Source organism: Chrysemys picta, chromosome 4, assembly GCF_011386835.1.
Source record: "Chrysemys picta bellii isolate R12L10 chromosome 4, ASM1138683v2, whole genome shotgun sequence".
In the NCBI taxonomy this organism is placed as follows: domain Eukaryota; kingdom Metazoa; phylum Chordata; order Testudines; family Emydidae; genus Chrysemys; species Chrysemys picta.
Genome location: NC_088794.1, coordinates 142,131,183 through 142,151,269, shown reverse-complemented (window position 1 = coordinate 142,151,269; position 20,087 = coordinate 142,131,183). Strand labels below are relative to the sequence as shown.

The following is a 20,087-nucleotide window of genomic DNA, read 5'->3' as shown; positions in this document are numbered from 1 at the left end:
TTTCTATAAGAAAAACTGAGATGCAGCGTTGAGATCAATTGCTTCCCTTGTTTACCGTTGGACACTGCATTACAGGTTGCTTTTGGATCCCTACCCTGCTGCTACTAGTGGCGCTCAGAGCCATTCTGTCCATAGGGCAGACCGGGGGAACTGCCCTGGTCCCACACTTCAGGGGGATGTGGAGGTGGGGGGGGGGCAGCCCAAGGGGCTAGCGGGGGGTCTGGCTCAGGCAGCAGGGGTCGGGCCTGTGCCCCACACTCACCGGCCCAGGCATTTATTTCTTTTTCTTGCCTGCCACCGCTCGGGCTCGGGTTTAGGCTCAGTCTCTGTGGCGGCAGCAGTGAGTGACCCGGCCCCAGCCCGCTCTGCTCTGCTCTGCCGGCTCTCGGCGTCACCTGCCGCCACAGGGTCTTAGCTCCTCTTAACCACTCGTGCCAGGGGAGGCTGACCCTGACCTTTCCCTTCCGCCTCGGATGGACTCTTCCCTTTTCAGGTGGGACCCTCCACCAGCACAGGGGGCCCCCTCGCCCCTAGCACAGGTGAGTGCCAGCCAGTAGTCTCCATCATCCGTCACCCAGCACTGGTGTCCCCCCAGTGTCCCACACCTCCCCTCTTCCAGCACTGGGTGGGGTCCTCCAATGTCATCTCCAGGCCAGGGCCAGCCCTTATCACCACCCTGCCTCAGGGTCCTCCTTGCCTTTCAGCTCTCCAGCCTTGGGGTCCCCCTCCCTGCAGTACCAGGACCTGGGGTCCCACAACTCTGCTCTCTCCACCACCCACCAGGACTAGGGTCCTCCATCCATCTGCTTTTCTGCCTCCCCTCCCAGCCCCCAGAGAAAACAGATCTTAGATCCCCTCCTCCATGTTGGAGGGTCCTAGAGTCCCCCAGCACCAGGGCACATATAGAGACATGGGCTGTGTGTTGTGAAAGCGTAATTACATTTTAAAAACAAATCCACTGAGGGTAGTGAGACCATATGCACCTGGGAAGTGAGTTTGCTGCAAGGAAGCCCAGGAAGGTGGATATAACATTATAATTATACAGCTGAGTGCTATCAATATTTAACCTGCAGCCAGCTGCTGCCCTGGAAGTTCTCTGTAACCAGATTTCACCTGTATAAAGAATGTTAAGGGGGGAGGGTGGCACATGGACTGATTTGCCCCAGGCCCGGCGCCTCCTAGGGACGGCTCTGGTGGCGTTATTGACTAAAAGCAAACTTTTCTCATCTACAGCTGGTTTCTCTCTGAACCTCTCGCTATGATTATCTATGCCACTACAAGACCACTCCAAACTTTCAGCGAATGCGCCCGATGCCATTCACCATATAGCTGCTGGCCTGTTCGCTAAGGTTTGCAGCAAAGAGCCGGTTGCTCCAGTTTTGTCCATTTCGTTGGCTTCCTGTTCCATTTAGGTGCAATGCAGAGTTAACCCATAATGGTCTTTATAGACCGAAGTTATGTCTTGGCTATGTTGAGAGGTTGCTTCTCCCTCCACGTACCACCATAGCAACTGAAATGAGCTGAGACTGTTGAGCTAACAGTCCCAGGATGGCTTGGCGTTTCCAGCAGGGCCGGCCCCAGGCACCAGCTTAACAAGCAGGTGTTTGGGGCGGCCAAGGGAGAGGGGCGGCACCTGCGGCAATTCGGGGGCGGCAGGTCCCTCATTCCCTCTAGGAGCGAAGGACCTTCCGCTGAACTGCTGCCGCCGATCGTGGCTTTTTTTTTTTTTTTTCCAATTGCCGCCACCGATCGCGATCGTGGCTTTTTTTTTTTTTGCTTGGGGCGGCAGAAATGCTGGAGACGGCCCTGGTTTCCAGTAAAATGTTGGAATTCTCTTCTCCCATTGGTCCTTGCTGACAGGCCTGGTACAAGACCCTTCTCTCTTCTCAGGCATTTAAATGTGTGGTGGGGATTGGGAAAGAGGATGTAAATGTGTTGTGTTTGTGAGTCTCTTGTTGCTGCTGTTTAAAATGTTGAGTTATAGTTGCAGTTGAGAAGGCAGATCACCAGCAGGGATTATTGGCATGATTAATAGCTCATTTAGTTATATCTTGAAGAACAAAACAAACAAACAGCCTGCCCAACAAATTGTACCCAAAGAGCCTGATTGAAAGCCCATTTCTAAAGTCAATGGAAAGACTCCGACTGATTTCAAAGGGCTTTGGAACAGGCCCATAGCTAGTCTACATAATCAAATATTCCTGTCACTGTGCCTCCTCTCTCCTTCCACACACGCTCTTCCTACGTACTTGTTACACAATTGTTGTATTTTCTCTTAACCTAGGCTATAAATTCTTTGGTGAAAGGACTTTCTCTCAAAATATGTTTGAATAGCAAAAATGGGCCTGATCCTGACTGGGCTTCAGGGTGCTACTATAATAAAAAATGATGCACTTTGAGACTTTTTATAATTGGATGCGTTTTATAAACCAATCCTGCCTCAAGTGCATGGAGATAGAGAAGCTTGCCATACCATCGACTCAAGCAAAAGGTTACAGCTTGAATCATAGAATCCTAGAATATCAGGGTTGGAAGGGACCTCAGGAGGACATCTAGTCCAACCCCCTGCTCAAAGCAGGACCAATCCCCATCTAAATCATCCCAGCCAGGGCTTTGTCAAGCCTGACCTTAAAAACCTCTTATGAAGGAGACTCCACCACCTCCCTAGGTAACCCATTCCAGTGCTTCAAGCTTGTTGGAACTTGAGTTCCATCTGCTCAGGAGACATATGGAACAAAAAAAAAAGCCAGGCATGCCTTAGTGGGCAAACAGAAGACTGGATACAGCCTAATTCAGTATTTGAGTGTCTTTTTTGTATTCTTATTTAAACATTGAATCTGGAAGATTTCCCAGATGGAGTGTCTGCCCCACTCCACTACATTTTAGATGTCGGGGTCAGACGGACAGTAAATTGATTCACAGGGTGAACTACTTTATCTCTTCTTGTCAAACAACTTGTGAATTATTCTTATCTTCCCCTCATTTCCCATAAAACATCTGGCCAGCAGATTTAAAAATAAAGAACATCTGTATGCCAAAAATGCAGCTGTATGTGTGCCACTGATGATCCATCCACAGCACACACCAAATGGGAGTTTCTTACTCTGGGATGGGTTTGGAGAAGGATCCATGAGATAATCCACAGCACCCATTAAGTATTTTTCTATTTTCTTATCTCAGCGCTGACTCAGGCTATTTAGTAATGTTGAATTACAATAACTCAAAGCTATAAACTACTACAGTCACTGTTCGGATGTTAATAACTAACTTGAATATGGGCTGGCTCCAAAGAGGCCCTCTGTATGGGCTGTATCACCTTGTGTTCTAGTTTCTATCGTACCCAATGGGATCCTGGACTCTAGGCCCTATCCTAATGCACATTGATAAATGTCTGAATAAGAAAATCAATTAGCACTAGCTTCTAAACAGTCTTTTGCAATTTAAGTATCTTCTATGCATCCAATTTTACTTCAAGGATTTGTTAAATTTTACTGCTAATGAGAGTTCAAACATTAGTTTCAGACAACTTAATTTTGCAAGTGTACCCTAGTAGTAAACTAGTGTGAATTAAATGTATTTGCATCATCTCTTCCCATTACTTCAAAGGGACTTTGAGTAGTTTAGGCCTTTTTTTTTTTTTTTTTAAGTATTAACAAAAACCTAGTATTCTTCGAGTGCTTGCTCATGTCCATTCCACATTAGGTGTGCGCGCGCTGCATGCACAGTCCCCAGAGATTTCTCCCTTGGTGGTATCCGTCGGGCCAGCTCTAGTGTCCTCTGGGGCCGGGCGCTCATATGCCAGTCAGTATAAGGGGCCCAGCCGGCTCCGCAGCCTCTCAGTTCCTTCTTATTGTCTGCGACGGTCGCTGGAACAGCTCCTCTTGTTTTGGCAAAGTCCTACTCGGTGGTCTTAGTTTAGTCCTTTTCCTGTGTTTCTCCATACACAGTACTTACTTTTTCTCAGTTTGGACTGTTGTAGATTAGTTGTATATAGATAGCTGGTGCTTCTTGCCCTGTTAGTGGAGTTTCGTCCACTCCTGGTGCCGGGGCATGCCTCAGTCCCTGGGTTTCAAGCTCTGTGCCTCCTACAACAAGCCTATGCCTGTGAGTGACCCACACTCCAGTTGTCTGAAGTGCCTGGGAGAGACTCATATTAGGAACTGCTACCAGATCTGGTCCCTGGGTTTCAAACCCTGTAAGAGGAAGAACTGGGAGGCCAGATTGAAGTCCTTCCTAATGGAGATGGTGCTCTGTCCCTCATCAGAGCCAAGCCAGTCAGGCTCGGCACCCAGTACCTCAGCGTCAGTGCAGAGTGCTCTCCCGCTGTGAGTGTCTCTTGGCACTGTTCTCCGTCACCAGTGCCAAAGAAAAAACATAAGAAGCAGCTGGTCAAGAGCAGATGTTCCTCGATTCTGAAGAGAACCAAGCACTGGCAGTGCAGTGGAGTGCGACATGAGTCTGGCCATTCCTCTGTCCCTGCTGCAAGGGTAACACCATTGACTCCGCCTCGTATGCAGACTCGGTTGAGTCCTGTCCCAAACCACCCCTTGGCACTAGAAGGGCAAAGCAGCACCAGCAGGATCATGGTAGCATCTACCCTGGAGGCGTTCTTTGCAGCTAGGGACCTGCTGGTGCTCTCGGTACTGCTGTCGCCAGTGGTATAAGAGTCGGCAGCATTGGTAACGGGGCGCAGACGGGAGCATGTGGCCCCAGGCTCCCATTTGGTACCATCTAGAGGGAAGCCATTCTTGCTTGTCTCAATGCAGGTCTTCCCTTCTCAGCATCATTCCTTGGCTCCAACAGATACTGCCCTTCCACGGTCCCAGGTGGAAGGCTTGTCACTGGACTCAAAGTGGAGTCGTATTCCCACTTGAGGAACCATTGTCAGTTCTCCCCCCAGGCAGCCCTACTAGTTGGTGGATCTGGTGCAGGAGCACTGCTGGAGTACTTGTGGGCACTGGCCTGTGCAGATGCAATGGCTATTTTGGAACTGTGGGGTTTTTCCCCCGATGCAAAGGCCCTCTTCCAGATGCCGATACTCCGTAGTTTCAGAAAGAAGAGCACCCCTGTCCCTACAACCGACACTCGACCCAGACTCCGGTACCAAGCCCAGTACCCAACCTCAGGACCTAGATCTGCAGGACCCAGTTGGTGCAGAAGGAGCAGAAGATGAACCTCCTGCTGGTGCAGGCCTCTTCTTCCTCCTCCCCGGATGATGCAGTGTCTGGGGCGTGCATATCCCCCCCCTCCCCACGATGACTTCACAGCTCAGCAGGAGCTGTTAAAAAGGGTGACCTCAAACCTTGGGCTGGAAATCGAGGTAGTCAAAGAATCCTCGCACAGCCTGGACGATATCTTGACTGCCGCGGGCCCGTTAAAGGTGACCCTCCCTCTCAATGAGGCCATTATGGGACTGGTTAAAAACCTCTGGCAAACTGTCCTCCCTGGCTCCCACCGCAAAAAGGACCGAAAAGAAGTACTTTGCTCCCGCCTAAGGCTGTGAGTACTTGAACTCCTGTTCCCCTCCAGGATTCCTGGTGGTCTCAGCACCTGAGAGGGACAGACCGCAAGAAGTGACCCCCAAAGCAAAGGACGCAAAGAGACGCAACAGAGGTCCAACAGTCCATTCAGGACCTTCCATTTGATGGCACTTTGGAGGCCACATCCATTTGTTCAGAGAAGAGCAAACAAACAAGCTTTGCAGCCTGAAGGATTCTAGAGACACCCTCAAGTCCCTGGGTCTATGTGCCCTGGTGCTTTTGAGGAAACACTTCAGACCTCACCAACTGGTCCACTTCTCCGCTCCACTGCTTTGCCAGGACCTATTTAAGAAGCTAAACTGGTTAAACGCAGAGAGTCGCTCCCATTCACTTCAGCCTTGCTATTGGTTCCTCCCAGATTCTCAGGAGGCTCCAAGCAGAACTTTTGATGGGGTACTCAAGGGTGTTACACCAGTTCTTGTACCGGATCCTGCCCCATTTTTGTTTTCAGACAGTCTCTCCCACTTCAGCCCAGTGTGGTCCCTCATTATATCAGACCATTGGGTATTGAGCACGGTGGAGGAAAGTTAAACTCCAGTTTATTTCCATCCCTCCCTCCCAGCCCCCTTCCCCATCCCTCTTCAGGGACCCTTCTCACGAGTAGATTTTGGCCAGGAGGTACAAGCCTTCCACCAGGTAGGGGCCGTGGAGGAGGTACCTCATAGCTTGAGAGGGAAAGTGTTTGTTTTACTCCAATTATTTCCTAATCCCGAAGGCCAAAGTGGGTCTCAGACCCATACTAGACCTGCATTTCCTCAACAATTACCTCAAGAAACTGAAGTTCCACATGGGCTCCCTGGCCTCCATTATTTGCTGCCTGGATCCAGGGGACTGGTACACCGCCCTCAACTTAAAAGATGGTATTTTCACATCTCCATTTTTCAGGGCCACAGAAGGTTTCTCAACAAACCATGAACCAGACCCACTACCAGTTCATTGTCCTTCCCTTTGGCCTGTCAGCAGCCCCTTGAGTATTCACAAAATGCATGGCAATAGTGGCATCATGCCCTTCTCATACCTCTCCTGGAAGGTCATCATCTTGATAGCGACTTACCTCAGCCAGGAGAGTCTCAGAGATCGGGGCCCTTATGTCAGAACCCCCTATATATGGTCTTAAGGACAAGGTACAACTTTGCCCCCACCCTGCACTCCTACCAAAGATGGTTTCGCAGTTTCATAGTAATTCCTGCCAGTATTCTTCCCAAAACTGCATAAGAATAGGGAGGAGCAGCGTCTTCACACACGGTTCATTAGGTGTGCCCTGACCTTCCACATAGAAGGGACCAAACCGTTAGTCCACGCAGCTCATTGTGGCAATAGCAAACCGGATGAAAGACCTGCCAGTTTTGGCCCAAAGCATTTCATTCTCGATCACTTTCTGTATTCACACATCTTAGGAGCAGGTGGGTGCCCCACCTCCTACCATCTTGACCGCCCATTCAAAGAGAGCTCAAGCTTCCTTAGTGGCATTTCTGGCCCAGGGCCCAAACCAGGATATTTGCAGAGTGGCGATCTGGTCGTCAGTGCATTCTTTTTCATCCCACTATGTCATCACCTAGCAGGCTAGAGGTGATGCCGGGTTTGGTAGAGCAGTGTTGCAATTCGCATGTCCATGAACTCTGAGCCCACTTCCTAATGTACTGCTTGGGAGTAGACTAACATGGAATGGACATGAGTAAGCACTTGAAGCAGAAAAATCAGTTACTAGCCTTTCTGTAACTGTTCTTCGAGGTGTGTTGCTCATGTCCATTCCACGACTCATCTTCTTGCCCCTCTGTTGGAGTTAGGAAGGAATTATGAGGGTGCGGAGCTGGCCGGACCCCTTTTACCGGCACATGAGCGCATGGACACTAGAGCTGCCCAATAGATACCACTGAGGGAAAAATCTTCAGTGACTGTACACGCGGCATGTACGTACCTAACATGGAATGGACATGAACAACACATCTCGAAGAACACCCGTTACAGAAAGGTTAGTAACCATTTTTAATATAATTGTTGAAGCGGGCTTTTGGCAGTGAGGACCAGTTCCCTTAGAGTTTTAAAGTGGAGGGGAAAGATGGTCCAGCAGCTAGGAGGAGGGTTTTTTTGGTGGGTGGGGGGGTCATCAGTGGGTAAGGGAATGGGTGGAGTAAAGAAATGTTTTGGGCCCCTAGTTTGCTAGAAACTGGAAAGTGGACAGGATCTCTGATGACATTGTTCTACGTAAAACTGATTTAAAAAGAATCATCTGGACAAACCTGTAACTCTATACTAGAATTGCTTTTAAGGAGGTCCAATTTTAAGCATAAACTATTTATGTTCCTTTTACTGCAATTAATGCAATTATAAAAGATGACCGTGCAAAAGGGCTACCAGAAAAGCTATTAACGGAAAGCCTAAGTCAGAACAAGGTGCTGCCATCTTGGAAATTAAAGTCTTTCAGAAATGGGAGTACTTCATTAACAGGTTAAATACTGCTGACCATCGCTAGAGTGGTGTCCAGCCATTCCTGATGGGGAGTGGCCACAAGGCCTTTGAAGGGAGGAGGAAAGTATAAGGAGAAGCTCACCCCCTAAAATGACCAGCTTGGCCTTGAAGATTCTAGGATAATTGTAAAGTACATCCTTTTCCTTGAAAACAAGAGGATTATTTCACATTGTGATGAGAAACCAAAGGTCAGGAATGAAATTCCTCACGACTTAAAGAACAAAATCCAGTGTGTGCTTTTAACTGATGTGCTAGGTTAACGGGGGAAGATCAATAACAGCAGCTACGGAAAGGGGACTTGTTTGGGCAGAGTATGAAGCAGAGCACTGGCAACATGGCAAATGGGAAGAGTATAAAGCCATGGCTTGGAGAACACATGGCTCTTTAACCTTATTCAAAAATAATAGTGCATGTTTTTTTTAACCTTAGAGTTTAGTCTGCCCTCAGTAAAAACAAGATACATGAAAAACTGTGCACCAGAATAAGCAAACCTCTTTTTCCTGGTTTCTGCATATAAGATTTACAGATACTTAAAATAAACCTATGAAAAACAGACACAGTGTGCTGGAATTTGCTAACTAGTCAGAGCAATTACCTACAGGTTCCAAAACCCAACTGACCTCGACTTTTGGAAATAGACTTGGCAAGCTCTTCTTCCTGGTGCTGTTGTAAAGGTGTACATGAAAAGATACGGACCTCTGCCAGAAACCCCAGGAATCCCGTTCAGAGATGAACTTGGGTAATGGTCATGAAGGAATTAAAATAACACAGATGTGGATTAATGTGAAAAAGTAGGCAAAACACTTATTTCTCATTGTGTGGTTTCAGTGTGGCAGAGTCTTTTTAAAATTCTCTGGTGTACCACAGTAATTAAAGGGGTTAAGAACATTAAGTTAACGTTACTTAACAAGAAAATAAATGCCTCAGTTGAAAGCCAACAATGTATCCTGTTTGTTTTATTGGAAAAACAAAAATTAATGCAAGTTGCCATGGTAAAATTAGGTTTAAAACCTTTTCAGCAGTAATGATTTTTGTGCTGCTTCAGAGATCACATACTAGTTGATTGTGGATGCCATAATTTCTGTAGAATCAGACTTCTTTATAAGACTGACACTCCCATTTAAAGGTGATCTGGAAAGGGGAAAACAACAGATTGTCCCCCCACTCTTCCCCTCCTCCCCCATCTTAGGAAAGTCTGAAAACTTTTTTAATAAAAGGTGTGTTTGGGGGGGACTACTCCTCCTTGCTTGTTTTTTTTTTTTACTGTAAAAATTCAGGTCTTTTTCTTGGAAGACTCTATGGGTGACTGGAGAACTATTAAGCTTCTGCCAAGAGAAAAATACTCTGCAAGTAAAACTTGATTGATTGAAATGAGAGATGATTTTTATTAAGACTATGTAAAACTCACTGGTATTACGGGCGATGGGGGTGTTTTTAATTCACTAGAAAAGCTGTCAGATATTCTCCAGTAAAATCCGGAAACATAAGACTTTGTTCCTAACGTTTTAAAGGGTAAGCAAAAAAAAAAAAAAAAAAAAAAATTATATAATATATAAATATATATATATATATATATATATATATATCCTTTAAAAAACAAAACCAGGAACTCTCTTAGGCTGTCTTTCATACTTCATAAAGAAGTTAAAAATGGCACAAACTTCCAGTGCCACCCTCACACGTGCCCCTCCCCTTCTGCCCCCTATTTGTAGGTTACCACTGATGCTGAAGGGGAGTTTTTTTGTACTGTGTAATGTCCATGTTGTGGAGAGCTTGTCTTCAGCACCATGAAGCCTTCTCTGCATTGGTCAATATAAAGCACTGGAGCATACCTGGATTTGGCAATAAAAGACCAACTTAATGTTAACTTAGCATGTTACTAACAATAACTCAGTTAGAAATATCGCTCATGTGGGTGCATTATAGTTATTAGGTGTGAGAAATACAGTTTTCAAACTGTAATTAATCATTTTTGAATAAACTTCTTTACACATTTATGACATCAATGGGTATGACCATTATGTTTTGCCTATAAAAGCTGACCTGTTTTATGTACTCTTTATGGAAACAGTGCAGTCATAAATTAAAAGATGCAACTCTTTTGGATATTTTACTGGTGGTCCTCTATTTTCCTGCCAGAAGTGCAGCTGTTTTGGGTTTCTCAGGATAACACATAAAAAGGCTGTGTGCGCATTGCAAGTTTATGCTTGAATTGCCAAACCAGAGGTGGAATGACTCAACCTTCCCGGGAGCAACATGTACCAAGATGTGATGAATCAAAACAGCTAGTTTAAGCTTAGTGGCTTTCATTACAACTGTGAAAACCAATTCCACTGGTCTACAATTTTTGAGAAGTCGTCTGCTTCAGAGATAAAATGTGCTATTTATTATGTATTTTGATGTGCTGAATTCAAATATGACAATTGAAACAACTGATTGGCTACTGTTTCTAAGATATTTAAGTTTTTACATTTTATGTCTATGTATATTGTGTAGCTAGTAGAGTTTTAATCATAAATTGTATACCTAGGTCTTTTCATGTGTTTATGGTTGCTTTACATGATAATATTTCACCTGTCCTGTTTATGTAACACTTTAAAAATCAGGAAAAGGGTTATATAAATAAAATTTATTATGAAACAAAAGGCAAAAAACTATTCTGTACATAGTTTAGTCCTATTCAGTGTCTACTCGGTGCTTCTTGGCTTGTCTCTTGTATTCATTAAATGGAGCATCTCTTGTCATTGTCCAGCAATAGTCTGCAAGCATTGATGGGCTCCATTTGCCCTGATAGCGTTTCTCCATTGTTGCAATGTCCTGGTGAAATCGCTCGTCGCTCACTGCTCCGCAGTTCGGTGGAAAAAAATCTAGATGAGAGTGCAAAAAATGTATCTTTAGTGACATGTTGCAACCAAGGCTTTTGTATGCCTTGAGGAGGTTTTCCACCAACAACCTGTAGTTGTCTGCCTTGTTGTTTCTGAGAAAATTTATTGCCACTAACTGGAGGGCTTTCCATGCCGTCTTTTCCTTGCCACGCAGTGCATGGTCAAATGCATCATCTCAAAGAAGTTCACGAATCTGAGGACCAACAAAGACACCTTCCTTTATCTTCGCTTCACTTAACCTTGGAAATTTTCCATGGAGGTACTTGAAAGCTGCTTGTGTTTTGTCAATGTCCTTGACAAAGTTCTTCATCAGACCCAGCTTGATGTGTAAGGGTGGTAACAAAATCTTCCTTGATTCAACGAGTGGTGGATGCTGAACACTTTTCCTCCCAGGCTCCAATGACTGTCGGAGTGGCCAATCTTTCTTGATGTAGTGGGAATCTCTTGCATGACTATCCCATTCGCACAGAAAACAGCAGTACTTTGTGTATCCAGTCTGCAGCCCAAGCAAGAGAGCAACAACCTTCAAATCGCCACAAAGCTGCCACTGATGTTGGTCATAGTTTATGCACCTCAAAAGTTGTTTCATGTTGTCATAGGTTTCCTTCATATAGACTGCATGACCAACTGGAATTGATGTCAAAACATTGCCATTGTGCAGTAAAACAGCTTTAAGACTTGTCTTCGATGAATCAATGAACAGTCTCCACTCATCTGGATCGTGAACGATGTTGAGGGCTGCCATCACACCATCGATATTGTTGCAGGCTACAAGATCACCTTCCATGAAGAAGAATGGGACAAGATCCTTTTGACGGTCACGGAACATGGAAACCCTAACATCACCTGCCAGGAGATTCCACTGCTGTAGTCTGGAGCCCAACAGTTCTGCCTTACTCTCGGGTAGTTCCAAATCCCTGACCAGGTCATTCAGTTCACCTTGTGTTATGAGGTGTGGTTCAGAGGAGGAGGATGGGAGAAAATGTGGGTCCTGTGACACTGATGGTTCAGGACCAGAAGTTTCATCCTCTTCCTCTTACTCGTCTGACTCAAGTGAGAATGATTCTGGTGCATCAGGAACCGGCAGTCCTTCTCCGTGGGGTACTGGGCAAATTAGCTGATGGAATGTTTGGATAATGCACAGTCCACTTTTTCTTCTTTGACACACCTTTCCCAACTGGAGGCACCATGCAGAAGTAACAATTGCTGGTATGATCTGTTGGCTCTCTCTCCAAATCACTGGCACTGCAAAAGGCATAGATTTCCTTTTCCTGTTCAACCACTGGCGAAGATTTGTTGTATAAGTGTTGCAGCATATGTGTGGGGCCCACCTCTTGTCCTGATCTCCAATTTTGCAGCCAAAATAAAGGTGACAGGCTTTCTTAACCATAGTGGTTATACTGCGCTGTTGTGATGCAAAAGTCACTTCACCACAAACATAGCAGAAGTTATCTGCATTGTTCACACAAGTACGAGGCATCTCTGCTCACTTTGGCTAAACAGAAATGTGTCCCTTTGCAAAATCAAACACTGACAAATAAGAGAGCACGACACTGTATGATTTCTAGAGCTGATATAGGGCAATTTGTTCAGCAGAGTGATGTAAGCTTCGTTATGATTGCATCATCCATGACTTCTAGGAATAACATGATGCAATTCATATCATGTATGATGCAATACCAGCTTCAGATTGCATCATTCATTGTTTTGCCTAAAAAGCAAGTACTGTCCAAACCCAGTCATAGATTTATTCATAGATCCAGTCAAAGATGTATTTTAGTCATGTCTGGTTTAAATTGAGATCCCTTCCCTTTATAACTCACTTATCCTCTGCCATTCCCAAGTCAAGGGTCGTATATACTGACCCAATAGCATATCTTGAAAACTAGAGCCAATCAACAATTTTAAGCATCATTTTCGTTCTCAGTGACCCAGAATTAGTAAAGTTTGACTACATTTATTTCAGAAGCATTTTGGCTGTAGAGCAGTGTTCTCAGTTATGGTGCTGTATCTGGCTTTTAGAGGTTGAGGCAGCCACTCTGCTGGTGATGTTAAACTGTAACCCTGAGGATTTTATGTGCTTAATTGGATTCTATGGACCAGCTCCTCAGCTGGTATAAATGGGTATAGCTGCACCAAAGTAATTTACACCAGGTGAGGATCTGGCCCTACATCTTTATTATGCAGAGGGCAGGGATTATGAGTTTATGGCACTAAATGAAACATTCAAGCCCCATTTAGCCCCATTCTTCATACAACACTGCCACTTTACTGGTAGTTCTCAGCGGGCAAAATAACCTCAGTGTTGGGCTCCCAAAAAAGGGCTGGGGAGAGCAGAGAGCTCAAGGACACACAATGAGCGTAGCCTCTTCCAGCTTCAGGTCACTGGTTCAAATTTGGTCTGGATATTTCCAGCCCTGTGTGAAATGAGTTGCTGGTTTCTATCCACTTGCTAATAAGGATTCTGGGGACACCTGTGTCTGATGCAATTTCCCTATCTGTAAAATGGGGAATATACTTAATTCACAGAGGTGCTGTGAGGATTCGTTCACTAATGGGTCTGGTTTTGCAATCGCCTTGCACCAGTGTAACTGCTCCAGATGTACATTCTGGGAGCAGAATGCGAAATATTGGTGTCTCCAAACCCACCAGCACCACTGCCATTCTGCTGGCAGTCTAGCACTAACTGGACATAGAACTTCTCAAAGACCCCTTCAGAGCAATGTATTGCCATTGTCCCTCCATGCTTGTCCTGTGAGTTACTAGGGGACTTTAGACTCAGGTGGTTCCATAGACTTCTATAGAGTCTGATATCTTTCATGTTTTTGACTAAGTGCTTGAATTTAGCTAGATTTTCAAGAGCGGTAATGAAAGCAACTGGGGGGAAAAATGCATAGACACCCACTGCGCCCAGAAAACCTGAAATTTGTGAGCATTTTCACACATGCTGGCCTGTATTATACACCTGTTTCTCCCAACTGGTGTGCCAGCAGGCCTGAACAGGTGTGCTGCTGATTTTTTTGAAAAACTCCATGCGAACAAAAAAACCTTCCCTTGTATTTGAATTAGTGTCGGAGGTGGATTGCAGTTTGTGTTTGCTCTCCAGGCCCAGGCCCCTTGCAAATATTATGCATGCATCACATTCCATTCCCCAAAGTGAGGTTAAGATAGCAAATTTGAATCCTGTGGACTGGGAGCAGGGGAGGAGAAAGGAAGGGGAATTGTCTGTGTGCCAGGGGACAGAGCAACCAATCAGAGCTCAATCTCCCTCTTCCCCCTCCCCCCCCCGCCTGCAGCCACCAGCTGGGGCGGGGGTGGAAGAGCCTCCTGGAGCCACCCCTCCCTAGCTTAGAAGGGGAGCAGGGACTCTGCTACAGCCCCCCAAGGTTGGGAGGGGAGAAGAACCCCAGGAGAAGCAGAGGTGAGATGGGTGTGAGGTGAAGGAGTTGGAAGGGGTAGAACTGGTGCGGGTGGGGGGCAGAATTGGGGTGAGGTGGGGGCTGAGGACGCAACTGATGGTGGCTATGGAGCAGAACTGGTTTGGAGACTGGGGCACAGGATTGGAGGTTGGAGGACAGAATTCATTGCTGGGCTTGGGATGGGCAGATGTAGGGGTGAGAAATTCTGCTGCAGGGGCTGAAATGCTCCTACCTAATACATTTGGGAGCCTTGTTTGGGATTGGCTCCTGAATATTCATGAGTTCATTTGGAGACAATGTGGTATGCCTCAAAGTAATGAAAGGTATATCAAGGTGTGCTGTGGCAGAGAAAAGGTTGGGAACCACTGTTCTACACACATGAGCAGTTTCTTCCAGCACATCAGGTGCATGGCCTCTGAAATGTGTCCGAGGTCTTTGAACCCTTGTTTTCTGAACTTTACAAGCCATGTTGCACATTATCTTGTATTATTTAATCAGTAAAGCTTTTAGAAAGCTAGTTTTTATGAGACTATACAACATACAGGCATATATTTATGTGGTCTGACTCTTTAATAATTTGTGCTTTAAGTATGTTAGAAATCATTCAGGATACTTTGCTTATTGAACAATTATGGGAGAGGCTAAATATATTTGCTCACTATCGTTTCTAGTTGGAAAAGTTTTCAGTGGTGGGAACTTTAAAAAAAACTTCTTGGGGTTCCCACAGTATATATGATAATGGGTTTTGGCCTAAAACGATGTTTCTGTTTGTTTTAGATATCTAAACCATGTCCGAGCCACCTCTCCACAGGATCTTGCTGGGGGCTACACTTCCTCCCTGGCTTGTCACCGAGCCCTACAGGATGCTTTCAGTGGGCTTTTCTGGCATCCCAGCTAGCCTGCATACACCGGCCTGTGAGCAGTGGGCACCGGACTGGAGCAAGGAGCAAGTCAAGCAAACCTCCAGTGAAACTGCTGCCATCTGCACTATCGTTAACCTGCTGTCACCTTTTTCATATATATATAAAATACTTAAGCACAGCTGGCTTTACTAAAGTTTTTTTTTTTTAAGTCTGCACAAGAGCTTTGTAAAGTGGTGGATACATTTTTGCGGAAGGGGAACTCTTTAGTCATGTGGCACTTCGCTGAGAGGGGCTGAAGCAATAAGCCACATCTAATGGAAGATGTGAATAATTCAGCTATGGATGTTTGAGGTTTAAAAAAGAGACTTGTAAATTTTTTAAAATAAAACCAGACTTTTTATTAAATTTTGTGGTTTTACTCTTATTGCAGGGTTTTATTTGCACAAGCATTTAAATGCCATTTTGATTATAACATTGAGTCAATATTCAAACCTATGTTTTTTTCCCCCATAAAACTATTTTCTCCAGCCTAGACGAGTGGGTTTGTTTCCTAATGCCCGTAGCGGGAGACAAGAAAACGTGGAGCTGTGCTGACAGCATATTTGATGTCACTCCTCATGTTACCTTTGTCCAGAAAGTGGCAGTAAAGTCCCTGGCTAAGAATCCTTCACCTGTGTTCCTGGAGAATAAGCTTAAGTGGAGCATCATTACTAGTTCAAGTGGTTCTAACCGGAGAAGGCTAAAGGAGGCCAAATGATATAGAAAAGAATGCAACAAACCTTTGCTTCATCATTTTGTCACCCCCCCCCCCCCGCTCCCTCAACACAGCTCCTTTATTAAGCAGAGCAAGTTTTCTGTGACAGTTTAAAACAGTGGTCCCCAAACTGTGGGACGCACCACACAGCGGAGCACAGAGGAACATCCGGGGAGCACGGCAGGGCCCGGGAAAGAGTGCCACCCAGTCTTGCTCTGCCCCCAGCTCCGCCCTGGCCCTTGGAAAGGGTGTGTGTGGGGGTGTGTGTGTGTGTGTGTGTGTGTGTGTGTGTGTGTGTGTGTGTGTGTGTGTGTGAGGAAGGGCGCAGACACGTTCCATTACAGGTAAGAGGGAGGGGGGGCACGAGAGGAAAAGTTTGAGCACCCCTAGTTTAGAAGTTTCTCAGGGCAGGCACATCCACCTCCAGTCTCCTACTGCTTTCTCATTCCCATAGACCTGACTACCTGGATACTCTTGCCCCACAGCTTGCTGCTGCCACAAATCTTAGACTAAGGCTACACTCCAGCTTAAGTTGACGTAATTTATGTCGCTCAGGGGTGTGAAATAGCCATCCCCCTGAGCGACATAACTTATGCCAACCTAGTGCTGTCCACACTGGCACTTATGTCAGCAGTAGTACTTCTCCCCTTGCAGGGGCTGGAGCAGGGGTGGGCAATAATTTTTGCGGGGGGGGGGCACTCCATGGAGTTTGGTAAGTCGTCACGGGCCACACATTTCTACTCTATTAATGGAGGGCAGGCGGGTTCTGAATGCAGGAGGGAGGTCCGGGCTGGTGCAGAGTGTTGGGGTGCAGGAGAAGGGTGTGGGCTCTGGGAGGGAGTTTGGTGCTGGAGGGGACTCCGGGCTGGGGCAGGGGATGGGGGTGCAGGGTCTGGGAAGGAGTTTGGGTGCAGGAAGGGTTCTGACTTGGGGCTGGGGTGTGGGAGGGGGTGCGAGGTGCAGGTGGCTCCCAGCCGGCGGCGCAGCAGGGCGCTCAGGCAGGCTGCCTTCCTGCCATGGCCCCACGCTGCTCCTGGAAGCTGCAGGACTTCTAGCAGCCCGGAGATCGTGAGGGAGCAGCCAAAGAGCCTGGTGGGCCAGACAGAAATGTTAGATGTATTTTGCCCACCCCTGGGCTGGAGTCAATAAGCCCAGGGGAGAGCTCTCTCCCATCAGCTTAGAGCTGCTGCAAGCTCTCTAGTGGAGCCCTAGCCTTAGAAACAGTTGCGGAGAGGGTGGGGTCCCAGGCCAGTAACTTCAGGACTGTCCTTTCCCAGGTATGCAGTGTTGTTGTAGCCATGTCGGTCCCAGGATATCAAGGTGGGTGAGGTAGTATCTTTTATTGGACTAACTTCTGTTGCTGAGAGACGAAGAAGAGCTCTGTGTAGCTCGAAAGTTTAAGTCTGGGAAAGGTAAGTGTCACAGCTAAATAAAAGATCAGATAGTTTAGCATAAGTAGTTAACACACATTCTAAGGGACCATACAAGGTGAAGTGGGCGCATTAAGACCCCTGTAGTCCGAACAAAAAAAAGGGGGAGGAGGGAATTAGTGAGTTATGCAACTCCAGTGTGTCTATTCAGTCTATGACTTTTAGTGTCTAGCAAAGTTATGAATTTCAGCTCCCAGGCTCATCTTTTGAAAGCGTTGTGCAGGTTTCCTTTGAGGATGAGGATTGATAGGTGAGATGTAGAGTGAGCGCTTTGTGAAAAGTGTTCACCCATAGGCGATGGAGTTTCTTTTATAATTTTCCTGTGTGACTTCATCCGAGACTGTAGTGAAAGGCTGATTTCATCTACATAGTTGTTGTTGGGGCATTTAGTGCACTGGATGAGGGACACCACATGTTGTGATAGGCATGTGTAGGATCCATGGATCTTGAAAGATGTATTGGGGGGGGGGGGGGCGTTGATCATTGTAGCAATGGAGATGTCTGCAGGTTTTGCATGTTGTTCTGGCAGGGTCTGGTGTTGCTTTGAGTTGGTGTGTCCTGGTCTATGGGGAGCTTGCTTCTGGTGATGAGCTTGAAGAGGCTGGAGGGTTGTTTGAAGGCCAAAAGGTTTCTTTCAGGATAGGTCCCTACTAAGTATGGGTTGTAATTGTTTGCTGATACCCTGTCTGGGTTCCAGTATGGGGTGGTAGGTGACAACTAGGGGTATGCAGTCAGCAGAGGTTTTACTTCTGTATTGAATCAGGTAAGTGCATTGACTACATGGAAAAGGAACTGGCCAAGGACAAGATGAGCTGTCTCTATTTTGCTATAGACAGTTTCGGCAACTTCTTTTATTTAGGGGAGAGCTAGAGTTAAAACATAATGGTGCCTGAGTATCACTTTAATGAGTACTTTTGTATCATGACTAAATTTGTCTACTTTTAATAAATTGAGATAAATGAACTTCAGTTCCAAACTTTCCTCTATGAATGCAATCCCTATTTTTGGAGGAGGAGGAAAGGCTAATGCCCTTCAAAGCCCCGGTTGTCTATATGCATTATAGAGTTTAAAGTAACAGATTAAATTGGAGACGGGGGATGAGAACAAAACCACAGAGTGAGGAATATCAGCCTCTGCCAACAGATGGCAGAAGCTAGACAGCAAGCTTAACAAGCAGCAAAGGTTAGCTAGGTTTGAGACTGTTAGCCTGGTTGGGGAGAAGTGACATGGACCAGTGTTTGAAGGGGAGCATAGGAGATGAAAGCAGTTTTGACTGGGGAATAGAACCAGAGCTTCTAGTATAGGTAGAGATGAAGTAAAGTTTTCAGCTTTATCTTAAAAATCTGTTAAAAACGAGCTGGTCAGCTTTTTCGAGGGAGAGGAAAAGGGGGTTGGTATCACAAGAAAGTGACAGCCTTGCTCCAGGTAGTGTCTAAGGGAGGCACATGAAGCAAGAGAGAACTGGGTGTAGAACAGTTAACATTAAACAGGAGCTTCTGTAGTGGTGGCAGAAAGGCAGCTGGGCAAGTTCCGTACTTTTGCACCGTATTCTAGATTGGCTGTACCGTGTACAAGCAGTGATGTGAACGGGTACTTGTTTGAATTCACACAGGATGACATTAGAGAAGCACTTGCTTTGGTTTCCCAGGTAATTCCTTCCACTTGTTGAGTTGTAACGCTTTAGCTGTCTGGTCATAAATGTGAATGCAGTCATGCTAAGAACATGTGCAAATGATGAGATACTTAACTGGCTATTTTTATGTCCCATTTCTAAATATGGGTGCAGAAGCCATAATTGCAGGTGCAGTTTTGTACTCAGTATTCAGAAAATCTAGCCTTGGATGTGCCTAAATTCAAGTACTTCATTTATATGCAAATATTTATTGTGAACAAAATGAGACAACAACTTAAACATGAACTGGAAAGGTAAGAGCAATTCTCAAATAAGTGCTAAAGATCCTAAAGTGTACTGGGTCACTTAAAGTATACAATGTAAATAAGAGGGATTAAATGACTTGCCCAAGATCACCTAGCAAGTGAACTTAACTCTCTGGGGTACAGTGGCTGGAATTTGAAGCTAGACAAATCCAAACTGGAAATAAGGCATACCTTTAACAGAGAGAATAATTAACCACTCGAACAATTCACTAAGGGTTGTGGTGGATTCTCCATCACTGGCAATTTTTAAAACTTAATTGAAAAATTTGAGTTTTTTGTAAGGATATGCTCTAGTTTCAAAAGGAATTATTTTGGAAGTGTTCTATGGCCTGTTACACAGGAGGTCAGACTAAATTATCACAATGGTCCCTTCTGGCCTTGGGATTTACAAATCCCAGTTCAGTGCCCTAGCCACAAGCTTGCACTGAAGCAAAACTAAATCACTTGTATTGGGTACTAATGGCCACTTACTAGGCAGCAGCGTCTTTCAAGCTTTAGTAAGTACAGAGTTCTCTAAAACCGAGCTAAATAAGTTTGGTGGTGATACCATTTATCATTACAGTGGCACAGGTATGTGTGTTTACTTGTACCTTAGGTCAAATTTTCAAAAAGCTGTCTTGCTTACACAAAAACTGTTTGTGTGTTAATGCACTCTCCATTCATGCAAATCCAGTACATGTAAGCACCAAACCTGTCTGCACGTGAAAGAGCCCAGTTCTGCTTGCACAAACTGCTGGCTAAGCAGCAGTTCTGCAGAAAAGGACCTGGGGATTACAGTGGACAAGAAGC

The 20,087-nt window shown here is 45.7% G+C and overlaps 1 protein-coding gene across 2 annotated transcripts in view; it reads left to right on the top strand.

Annotated features, from left to right (window-relative positions):
• The window catches only part of MNAT1 (MNAT1 component of CDK activating kinase), a 191,461-nt gene extending 175,880 nt beyond the window's left edge, over positions 1–15,581 (top strand). For both annotated transcript variants that reach the window (XM_065593796.1, XM_065593797.1), the window contains one exon: positions 15,091–15,581. In XM_065593796.1, coding sequence (XP_065449868.1) covers positions 15,091–15,211 — 121 coding nt within the window. In that variant the 3' untranslated portion in view covers positions 15,212–15,581. The remainder of the gene's footprint in view (positions 1–15,090) is intronic.
• The last annotated feature ends 4,506 nt before the right edge of the window (positions 15,582–20,087 follow it).